The sequence below is a fragment of the Dromiciops gliroides genome, chromosome 1 (assembly GCF_019393635.1).
Source record: "Dromiciops gliroides isolate mDroGli1 chromosome 1, mDroGli1.pri, whole genome shotgun sequence".
Lineage (NCBI taxonomy): Eukaryota > Metazoa > Chordata > Mammalia > Microbiotheria > Microbiotheriidae > Dromiciops > Dromiciops gliroides.
Window position 1 is genome coordinate 130,922,626 of NC_057861.1, and position 12,190 is coordinate 130,934,815.

The window sequence follows — 12,190 nt, forward strand, 5'->3', positions numbered from 1 at the left end:
GGGGATAGACTTGAGGCACCATGGTCTAGTGCAAAGAACATTAAATCTGGAATCTTAGGAAGGACTTGATTTCATATCTGAGCTTACTGCTTTTATAAAGTTGTTGAGCATGTGACTTAATCTCTGTCTGAGTGAACTAAGGTTTCTTTCAGCTCTAAATCTGTTCTCCTGTAATGTCATGAACACCTGTAAAGGAAACCTGAGCTCTTCTTTTCCATCATTTTGTTTCATTTCCACATACCCATCTTGGTATAAATTCTGTGTTGCCTGGTCCTTGAGTTGTAGTTGGGGGCTTTTTAGATTAGATTTACTTGCTTCCCTTCCCTTCTTAATTGTATATTTATTCAGAGTTCCGGAGAGAGAGAATTAAGAAAAATAGAAGTCAAGTCAATATGCACTTATTTGTTGCTTAGTATGTTCCAGCCACTGTGCTAATTGTGGGAATACAAATACAAGGTAAAAGAATGACTTTCCTTCTTTCAAGGAGCTTAAATTCTAATGGGGGAAAACTACACAAAAAAAAGAAACTGAAAAGTTCCAGGAAGGGGAGGGAAGAAAGTAAGGATGTGAGGAAGGACCATAGGAGAGAAAATCTGGGGATTGAGGAGTAGAGAAATAAAGACATGGCCTGTCTGGGTGATTTTCTTTCAAATGAAGTTTCTGGGAGGAACTAGGCAAAAGGACATGGGTAAAGTTTTGTGTGAAAAGTCCAGAGAACTTCCAGGCTGAGGAGAAGCTGGAATGGAGCCTGGGAACATAAAGACACAGCTCTCAGCCTCTTTCTTTACTTTGAACTTTGTTAAAGTTGATTTCTGCTCATCTGGAAGTGGAGTGGCACTGTGCCAAGCTTTAGGCTTCTGCATGCTGCTGTTTTCAGAGCTTTCTAGAGATCTGCAAGTTTTTGGTGCTTCTGAGGTAGTGTTAGAAGTGTGGTCATTTCTCTTCTGGTCTGTGCACTGGTTTTTATCCAAGAAGTTCCCCTGCTCCCCTGCAGCTACAATTACTACTGCTCCTTTTGGTCCTGGAACTGCAACCCAGATTACTTATATAGGCAATGGAGTTGCCAGTCAGTGCCAGCTCTGTTCAGTGCCAGCAAAGGTCCCCTGTAATTTTTTTTTTTACTATTCAATCCCCTTGACCATCTCTGGACTGAGAGTTTCCAAAGCTGCTGCTGCTATCGCAGCTGTATCTATCGTTCACTGCTGGTTTTCCTGCCATATTCTAGGCCTTCACCCACTCCAATGTCACAGACTCTCCTGCTGACCTCGCAAGTTGTCTTAGGAGGATGCAAAAATGCCTCCCACTGACCTATGGTTGACTCTGCCACTCCAAAATTTGATTTGAGGAGTTATTTTAAAGTTGTTTAGAGGGGGATGTTGGGAGACCTCAGCTGAGTACATTGTCATCTTGGCTCCTCCTTGAAGCTCTTACTTTTCTACTTACTTGAATAGATGGATAAAACCATTGCTATTTGTGGTTGAATAATTATATTAGAATGTAAGCTCCTCTTAAACTCACTGAAAGTATCCTCTTTCAACTCGGCAGCAGACAGGATGATAGGAATAGTATGATGTGATGTGATGTGATATGATGATATGTGATATGACCTCATTCTTTTTCTACAAGATTTTGATTTTGTTACAGGTTTCTGTCTATTTTCAAAGTTTTTCATTTTGTGGCAGTTAAATATCTAGCAAGCCATTTAGGTTGATTTCAAAGAGGACTACTATATACTTCCTGCGATTCTTGAGTGCCTTTTGAGTGACTAATTTTAACATAATAGTATGATTTAGAATCAACCCAGCTAGTCAGATCATTTTAAGAGCATTTCATTTTAATTGGTATCTAATATTTATAAATTAGTATATTTACAATAATGTTTATAGCATTTTAGTTTTAATGATTTGTTGTCTTTCCTCATTAGGATGAGTTCTGTGAGAGCAGACTGTCTTGCTTTTCTTTGTATCTCCAGCACTTAGCAAAATGCTTGGCACACATTATATGCTTAATAAATACTTTAATATTAAAACTAAGTGTGTAATGGAAGATTATTAACCAGTATTTGTTTTAACCAGTACTTTTAAACTACCTGCCTTGTACCCCAAATCTTGTCATTTCAGGAAATATAAAGCATGTGTTTCTACCCTTGAAAAGAGTGTCATCTGGGCATGAAGAGAAAATTTATTCCTGCTAATAAAAACGGGGCAATCATATTTATATCTTCCTCATAATTAAAACACAGTTACTAGCATTTGAACCCCTCATTCTAATGCTTTAGAAAATTAACAGTGTGCTGTTCCCTTGTGGAAGCTTATTTCTTTCCTTGCAATTTAAGTGTCATTTAAATTTTTTTCATGATCCTAAAGAGTTGTTTATTTTGAATTATTCTTAAAAACTAAATAAACTTTTTAAACATTTATTAAGGGATGGTCGGATGCTGTTTGATTACCTGGCTGACAAACATGGTGTAAGTATTTTGGTTTTTAAAAATATTTAAAATTTTAATTTAAGTATTGGTATAGTTTATCTTAAATATGATTGGTCACATAATTAATTTGATTATTAATCTAAAGTTGAGATAAATTTCAAAATAACATTTCTAAGGTCACTTTAAGGTCAAAAGAGAACTTGCCTTTAGATCACAGAAAAAATAATAATTCATTTTGCTGTAATAGAAATAGAACATAACAAGGACAGTTAATATTTTTGCTGTAATCTCTATGTCGGTCTTCATCACTCCAGGGGACTCAAAATTATGCCATAAGAACAGTTGAAGGGGGGCAGCTAGGTGGCGCAGTGAATAGAGCACCGGCCCTGGAGTCAGGAGTACCTGAGTTCAAATCTGGCCTCAGACACTTAACACTTTTTACTAGCTGTGTGACCCTGGGCAAGTCACTTAACCCCAATTGCCTCACTTAAAAAAAAAAAAAGAATATTTGAAGGGACTGGTTATTGCTTAATATGGAGAAGAGAAGAAATTGGGAAGGAGTGAATGAAAGATAAGACATTATTGCTATCTTCAGATATGCAAAGATTGTCATATAAAAGAACTATGTGTTCTTCTTGACCCCCATAGAGATAGGACCAGTACATCAAAGACACAGATTTTGGCTCATTTAGGAAGAGATTCCTAACAATTATATAGAGTATGAGTTGGAAGGTACCTCAGATGCCATCCATTTCAACCTGTACTGATCCAAGTATTTTTTTTCTCTTGTATCCTGCTTCTGTTTGTGTTATCTTGCTTCTGTTTTTAGGCCTTCATTGGTGGTTGAAATTACCGCTTTCTGAGATAGGTGGTTCAGCTTTTAAAGTATTCTAACCCTAGAATAATTTATCCTTTGAGACAGACCTTGAGTTCATTGATATTGGAGTTGTCACATAGGAGTTGGATAGCCACTGAGAGGTTGTAGAAAGGATTCATCCCCTTTGTAAGAGGACAGATTAGATGATTTTTAATGTTCTATCCAATTTTGGAATTCTATGGTTTAATCAATATTCTACAGTTTGGGGCAATCTTTTTAACATCACATTTATGGTTTTATTTGGCAAACTGGTAGGTTATGTATATGTTGTAGTTCCTTGTCAGTGACTTCCATTAAAAAAAAAAAACATTTAAGTAAAAAAAAATGCTTTTGTCCTTTAGTACTAATTAGTATCTGTTGACTTGGAAGTAAAACAAATGCCTTGAGTTTTAGGTTTACCTAAAAAGTGAATGGGAATCTACATTAAAAACTACAGTTGTTTTTTGATGAAATGTGAGGATTAAGATTTGGGAAAGAGGGGCAGCTAGGTGGCGCAGTGGATAAAGCACCGGTCCTGGATTCAGGAGGACCTGAGTTCAAATCCAGCCTTAGGCACTTGACATTTATTCGCTGTGTGACCCTGGGCAAGTCACTTAACCCTCATTGCCCTGAAAAAAAAAATTTGGGAAAGAATCTAGTCTTAAACATTGAAACTAATTGATTATGAAATGATTTAGTATAGAATTGCAGTAAATAAATGACATTAAGTCAAAATAAAAAAGTAAAACTTTAATTTTTATTTTCAGTTTAGACAAGAATATTTAGATACACTCTACAGATATGCAAAATTCCAGTATGAATGTGGCAACTATACAGGAGCGGCAGAATATCTCTACTTTTTTAGAGTGTTGGTAAGTATGCCTTTTTCCTTGATACTTTATAACTTAATCAATGTGATATAGTAGCTAGCAAGCTAGAAAGACCTAGACTCAAGGCAAGTCATGGATTTTTTCACATACTGACAGACACACCTTCTCAGTATCCCCAGGTAGTTTTCTGAGTTGCAGGTTATGCATTGGTATGGGAGTTTCTTCACAGAGAATCCCTATGCCAAAGAATTCAAATTTGGAGACTTCTCCTCCAAAAGAATTATAAAGGAAATTGTTTTTGGTTAATATTAAATGGATTCTTTCATTTAGGACAAGTTTATTAAGTTAGACTTGAAACCTCTTACAAAGCAAACAGAATTATTTGTTTTGTCTGTTAATTTGTTTATTCCTAATTTCTTTAAATGCTAAGAGTTTTATGTAAGATTTTGTTCCTTATTTTGTGTGCTTATTATTTGTTTTTGTTGGTAATTACTTAGTTCATAATGTTTTAAAATTGGCAACACATGTCAGGGTTTATTATTCCATGTTTAATTTTGTGTTTGCTCATGTAAAACGTCTTTTTGGCTTTTCCCAAAACAGCATAATGGTGGGGGGTCTGGAATTTCTGAAATTCACTTGTTTATTTTCTGCCTTAATGTTCTAAATTTACTCTTCCTACTTCATTCTCAGTTGTTGGAATGTAGCTAAAAAGCTGATATTTTCTGTTAACATAAGGATATTTGCGTCATTAATTGTAGTAAAAACTCTTGTTTGGGGCATCAGAAGATTTGGGTTGAATTCAGCTCTTCCTCTGGTGACCTCTGTGAACTTGGGTAGGGGAGACAACAGTGGAGTGTGGTGGAAGCATCATTTTGGCCTTGGCCAAGTAATGTAAGGTCCTTAGTTCCCTGCCATCTGTAAATGAGGGGCTTAAATTAGGTAATCCTTAAGGTTCCTTCTAGCTCTGTGGTTTGCGAACCTGATTGATTGTAATAAAAATTATTCCCCTCTATAAGTTGTCATCTTACTTTGCTGTGATTTTTATTTTTCTCATTGTAATTAAATAATAGAGACTATTATATAGAGCAAAGAGACTTTATATTGAAGCGTGATTTGGATTTTCTACATCTTTATTTAGGTTCATGATGTAATAGCATTTATATTGCATGTTAAAGTTTTTAAATGTAATTTGGAATCACATTCCATCCTCACAATAACCTGGAAGTAGGTGCTATTATCATCCCCATTTTTCAGATGAGGAAACTGACTTCAGTTAAGTGATTTAGCCAGCTAGTAAGTATTCTGCCTAACTTCCAGATCCAGTGCTCCATCAACTCCCAACACCCAGCTACTTTATATAAATAAATAGTCCAGATCTACCAACCTTTAACAGTGGTATATCAATAGAGCTGACCTTGGAAGCAGGCAAACTTTTATTCAAGTCCTGTGTCTGACACACAACAGCTCTGTGAACCTTCACAAGTCACTTTAATCCCTTAGTATTCTAGGCAAATTTCTAACATTAAGTTACAGGAAAGATGATGAACAAGTTGGTGATGGGAGTTTCCTTGTACCAACAAAATGATAGCTCCGTTCCATCTACTCATTCCTATTCCTACTCATACTTTTAGGTAGTTCACTGTTGCAAAGGAAATAAACTAAGAATCCAGGAGCTTTCTTTCTGGTTTTTGAGTTAGTATAAATTTTTGCCCTGGGTAAATAAACATATCCCTAATGTGTACTTATAAGGAAAGCTTTTGGATTTTTCTTATTAATCTAAGAACTGAAATATATTTCTTTATACAATAAAACTGTCTTTTAGCTCTAGATTACTTCTGTTCCTCATTTTCTAATGACCTGTTCCTTCTGTTATCTGAGAGTTTTAACCCAGACTATCCCAAAGGAAAGTGATTATTACTTGCTAACATTGTTTCTTTTTTTTTTTTTTAAATGAGGCAATTGGGGTTAAGTGACTTGCCCAGGGTCACACAGCTAGTAAGTGTTAAGTGTCTGAGGCCAGATTTGAACTCAGGTACTCCTGACTCCAGGGCCAGTGCTCTATGCACTGTGCCACCTAGCTGCCCCGCTAACATTGTTTCTTATCCAAGAAATTAATCTCTCCGAATCCTGATATGATTTCAAAATAAACAAATTAGCATTGAAGCTGAGAAGCTAGAAAGACACACATAATAAACTCTTAAACTATGCTTTTAAAATTTACTGTGCCATTTTATTTTTAAATAAAATAAGCTCTCCTAAGAGCTTAGTCTTATAATTTAGAAATTAATTTCAGTATTCCCTGTAAACCTAGAAAAATGCCTTCTGAATAATCCATTTGTAAATGAATTCTTAAATCCCTGTCAGTGGTGGATATCTTTTGCAGTTATATTTAAGGTAGTCTGTGATAATGCTGAATTTATAGCTTTCCTTCCTTCCCTCCCTTTCCCCCCATTCTTTCTTCTAAATCAGCCTGCTTTTGAATATTGTGAAGAATATCAAATCATATGATTAGTTTACTTTGGAAATTTAAACAACTTGAATCAGGATTGTACAATCTGAACTCTGATATTTCTTACAAGTACATAAAAAGAGCTAGTTATTCCTATCATTTGTTAATGTTGAGAGCGAATTTTGAGAATGCAGATTGTGTCTTTTTAGAGTCTTAGCACAGTAAATTTATTGTTGCTAGTTAGTGAGTGAATGGGCCATTTTGCTAACACATGGAAACTTAAGGTAACTTGGAAAAGTTAGATATTGAAACTGTTCTAGTATATCCGTCTCTCAAAAGAGGATGGTATGAAGAGCCAACAATAGTGATATGGAACTGAGCCAGGGTAGAACATTGAAACTTTGAAAGAAAAAAATACTAAAGTCCACTGACAAACTTTTATTACTAGTATTATGAACATATTCTAGTTTTAAAAACAATTTTTAGAATAAAGAACCTGAAAAATATTTCTACCTCTAGTATATACATACTGGAGTTTTAGATTCTTTAATGTTTTCTCTCAATTTCAAAGTCATTTTTATTGAGTTTTTTTTTTTTTTAAAAGAAAACCTGACTTCTGTTTAAATGAATTGGACAACATTTATATAATGTTGTGTTGTGACTCAAACTATAATGGCACCCCAGGTTTTTTAGTGAATAGATCATTACTTTTAGAATTTCAGTTAGTATGTTTTGAGTTAGTATATAGCATTTTAGGATGCAAGTTTGCATGTAATTAATTCCTTCCTGTCAACATATTAGAAATAGCTGACAAAAGCTAAAGTTGGAAAAAATAATGGATTTTTCCTATTTTGGGAGGAGTGGGAAATAGAATTTGAAACCATTGTGTTTGCCTAAAATACTGACCTTTTCTTAGGCCTGAAAATTTTGGTGTTCTTTTGATTATTATAGAAGTAGGACTGCTGTGTGTGTGTGTGTGTGTGTGTGTGTGTGTGTGTGTGTGTGTTTTAAATTCTTGTTGGTAAAGATTCTTTTAAATTGATAGGGAAACATAAGCTATGAAAGAACCATTGTAACTATGAACTGAGATTAGAATTTGACTCCTTAATTGACCTTGTGTATTTGTGGTGTATAAATTAAAGCTGTGTGACCCTAGAATTACCCTTATTTGAAAAAGAATTAGTGAATGACTGTTTAGAGTTGAGTACATTCAGGAACTCTGTTTATTCTATGAAACTTGACTTGACTTGTCATTTCATGAGAAATGTCTTATTTCAAATGAAAAAGTGAATGTTTCCCATTAATGCCTGCTTTTAAAGCAGGTAAAAAAAAATGTTTTCTGAACATTTTTTACCTTTGCGAGGAAGCATTTTTCTAGGTTGATGTAGCTATTTCTGCCTTTTGATATGACATCTAATAAACAGATATATCATATATGCCTTTGTGCCACTATGAAGGATATGTGAGATAAGGTACAGTGTAAAGAACACTGGATTTTTAATCAGAAAATCTGGGTTTGATTCCTGGTAGTAACTTTTTCATTGTCTTTAGCATAAAGGGCTTGGACAACATGATGTCCTAAGTTCTTTCAAGCTCTAAATCTGAACAACAGAAAGTGAATGGTGACCAACATTCTCTTTGATTGTCCTTATTAGAAACTGGCTTCAGGTAAACAAATTACCAGCGCCAAAGAAGAGAAGGAAGAATAGCTTTCTTTGGGTTTTGGAAGTTTTTCAAACTTCTCTTAAAACATTTCCTTAACATGCACCAAATAGCATAATCATCTCTTTTACATTGCTTCATGGTCTTGTTAGAAATGCTCTTTGGGGGGCAGCTAGGTGGCGCAGTGGATAGAGCACTGGCCCTGGAGTCAGGAGTACCTGAGTTCAAATCTGGCCTCAGACACTTAACAGTTACTAGCTGTGTGACCCTGGGCAAGTCACTTAACCCCAATTGCCTCACTAAAAAAAAAAATTAAAAACAAACAAACAAACAAAATACCATTAAAAAAAAAAGAAATGCTCTTTGGGGTGCTCTGTTGCTCTGAATAGCATGGTCACTTCTTTTACATTGCATCATTGACTTCTTAGAAATGCTGTTTGGGGGGGGGGGTACTGGCTTCTACCTCGATTTTAATGTGGATTCACAGTACTTGTTCTCCCCTATGTGCAATACAGTATAGTTTTCGTCTCAGGTTTACCTCTATCCCCTTCAGACCCATTTGCTTTCTGAAGGTGCTTCAGGAAACAAACATTTGACAATTTGTTATCTTCATCCATTACTGTTACTAAGGAGTTTTCTAGCAGTTTTATTCATATGAAGTAGTTTAAGGTTTTTCTTAAATTTTTATTGCTGTGTTTTGTTTTATATCACCTTTATTTCCAAATCCATCCCATTCCTATCCCCTACCTAGAAAGTCATCTCTGAGAATAAAAAGAGCAGAAAAAGCAGTTCACTAAAACTAATACATCAAATGAGGCCAGCATTTCATAACATGCCAGCAGTTGTCCCTTCTACTTCAACTCCCCCTTCCAATCCTGACAATGACCATGTAATGAAGGGAAGAGAAAGAACATTTTAAGGTTTGGAATATACATATTTTTACAACAACCATGTAATGTTGGTAACACCATTTTTCCACATGAAAAAACTGACAAGAGAGTTGACTTACCCAGTTTCACAAAGCTAATTAATATGTGTCAGAGCCAGGACTTAAATCCAAGTCTCTTCCTGGCTTTCCAAGTCCAGAACCCTTTCCACTAGATCGACATGCACATTTGTATATTATGTCAGTACTTTAAAACACTTAGGTATATTAATCTAGATTAAATATTAAAGATGTATATTTTCAGTAAATCAAGTTAAGTGAGAAATTTTAAAGAGATTAAATAAAGTGTGATCGTTTAAAGACTAAAGATACCCATGAGTTTCAGTAAAATCAGTAAATGGTGTTTTTATACAAGGTTATATGGCTATATAAAGTATTGTGTTATCTAGCACTTTGGAGACTACTTTGTTGTAGATATATAATTGTCTTTAATTGCCTAAACAGGTCCCCTCAACTGATAGAAATGCTTTGAGTTCATTGTGGGGAAAACTAGCATCTGAAATTTTAATGCAGAATTGGGATGCAGCCATGGAAGACCTTACAAGATTGAAAGAGACCATAGATAATAATGTGAGTTAATTTTTTTGAAGTGCTGTTTAATGTGAATTAATGCTTTTTCCACCAGAATTTCGATTAGTATACTATGGAGAATTTCAGAATTTGCATTTTAATGTCTTTAAGGATGGTAATATGAATTTTGCTGGTTTTTATACCCCTTTAATCTGATAAGGAAACTACTGGACATTGCTGGAGTAATGTTTGTTAACCTTGGAATGGTACAGAATGTTAACTAAAAAACTAGTTTCTTGGCTGAAATTCAGTTTTATAATACTGCTTTTGCTAGTGCACTTATTTAGGTATTGAGAAACATACTTCCAGCATTAAATGCTTGTTGAGTGAGTATGTAAAAAACCTATTTCACGAAATGTTTATTACACTTCTTACTTCTTACTTTGGTTTAAGATAGAAGCATGATTGATGACTTTTACTACTTTATTATAAGATAATAAATGTAATTGAACCTCTTTGATGATCACAGATTTTGAAACAGCTAAAAATTATCATTCCAAATATTATATAGTATCTTACTGATTCCAGTATGTCCCTTTTCTTTTTAAAAACATCCAGTATTTTTTATTTATTTGCCTTTTTCTTCTAAACATGAAGTGTGAAAATGTTTTTCCCCACATAATATTCTTTCCCTTTTGTCTTTCTCAGTCTGTCAGTTCTCCACTCCAGTCTCTTCAGCAGAGAACATGGCTAATTCATTGGTCTCTGTTTGTATTCTTCAACCACCCAAAAGGTCGAGACAACATTATCGATCTCTTTCTTTACCAGCCACAGTAAGTAATTTTGACTTGATTTGTTACCTTGATTTGTCTTTTAGTTTACAAAAATTATTTGGAAAAATAGATTACTATTGATATCTTTCATCATTCCATTTCTTACATTTTCTCCTATATTCCTTTTTTTTCCCTTTCCCAAACAACCATTCCTTATGACATTTTTTTTAAGAAGAAAAAGAAAAAAAATACCAGAAAAACCTATTTTAAAATCTGACTTGGATGTATTCTACTGCACTGGATCCCCAACCTCAACAAAAGATCCTGGGGAAAGGTGTCTTATCAGATCTTTTCTTAGGAGCCAAGTTTGCACTCTGTAATTTCACAAAATTCAGTTATGATTGTTTAATGATTGTCATTCTTTTTACTTACATTGTAGTAATCATTGGGTATATTGTTAATCATGGCTTTGGTTATTTCACTTTGTTCCTATGAGTTTTTCGATGTCTCCCAGTCATGGTTTCACATCTGGCACAGTGTACCTGTTAGTGAAGGCAAAAAATTTCTTTAATTGAGGTACTTCAGTATATTTTTGCATATTCTTTAACTCTCTAGGTAAAAGCAGTCTACAAAGAGACAAAGGCAGCCTTTGCAAGGAGGTTCCCCTAGGGTCTTAGGGTCACTCTTAGTGAGTTTGCTTTATGAATTCCTTGTTCAGAGGGCTGACAGCTTCACAGCTGAGTCCTAGACCTAGGAGCAGAGTTAACTAAAACTGCCTCTGTTTTACATTTTTTTGGAGGTTTACAACAGCCTTAGTTTGGTGTGGTGTAGGTGGAGAATTACTTAAACCAGTGCAGTTGTGCTAGCATCCTTTTGCATAATAACTGTGCTGCTTTGTATTCATCATGTTAAACATCTCTTACAACAAAATAACACTTCATTACTTTCATCTACTACATTTTGTTTATCCATTCATTCCCCAATCTTTGGGCGTCTTTGTTTCCAGTTTTTTGTTACCTTGAAAAGTTCTCATATAAATATTTTGAGGTGTGTGTGTGTGTGTGTGTGTGTGTGTGTGTGTGTGTGTGTGTGTGAACTTCCTTATGTGACAAAGTTTATTTGTGACCTTTCTAAACTGAGAATTTGAGCTATTGGGAAACCAAAGCTCCTGAACTTATTTTTTATATAAACTTTTCATTTGTATAGTTCATTATTAAGATCTAAATGCTAGCTATCTCTTTTAACTTTGGTAGTTCAGATTGCTGTTTTATTTCATCTAGACTTAAGGTTTTTAACCTTTTTTTAAAGTGTAGGGGCCCCAGGTTAAGGAATCCTTGGACCATTTCCACTCTTGAGCTTTCTGACTTATTAGCTATTCCTCCTACCCAGCTTTATATCATCCACAATTTAGAAGAATATTTCTTATGTTGCCTATTGCCATGGTATTATCCTGTGCCAAGTATGGTACCATACTTGGTAATTCTATAAATTTTAGAATTAAAGAAACTTGGCTATGTTAGTAACATGTGGGAAGCAAATTAACACATTTGACATTCATATGGTCTGAAGTTTAATGAAAGTTATTTAAAAATTTTGGTTATAGTTTTGATTACTGTTTGGCAAGAACATGGGCTGTATTTTTCTTGGTTGTGCTTTGACATGCAAGGATAGCTAAAATTTTTGGCTATAAAAACAAAAGTGAAACTATTCCCTTCTTCAAGGAGTTTATATTGTAC

General features: G+C 34.6%; 1 protein-coding gene across 1 annotated transcript in view; it reads left to right on the forward strand.

Annotated features, from left to right (window-relative positions):
- Positions 1-12,190, forward strand: part of EIF3E (eukaryotic translation initiation factor 3 subunit E) — a 50,389-nt gene that overhangs the window by 11,421 nt on the left and 26,778 nt on the right. The window contains exons 4-7 of the mRNA XM_043979652.1: positions 2,425-2,467; positions 4,052-4,156; positions 9,616-9,741; positions 10,390-10,514. Of these exons, the coding sequence (XP_043835587.1) occupies positions 2,425-2,467; positions 4,052-4,156; positions 9,616-9,741; positions 10,390-10,514 (399 nt within the window). The remainder of the gene's footprint in view (positions 1-2,424; positions 2,468-4,051; positions 4,157-9,615; positions 9,742-10,389; positions 10,515-12,190) is intronic.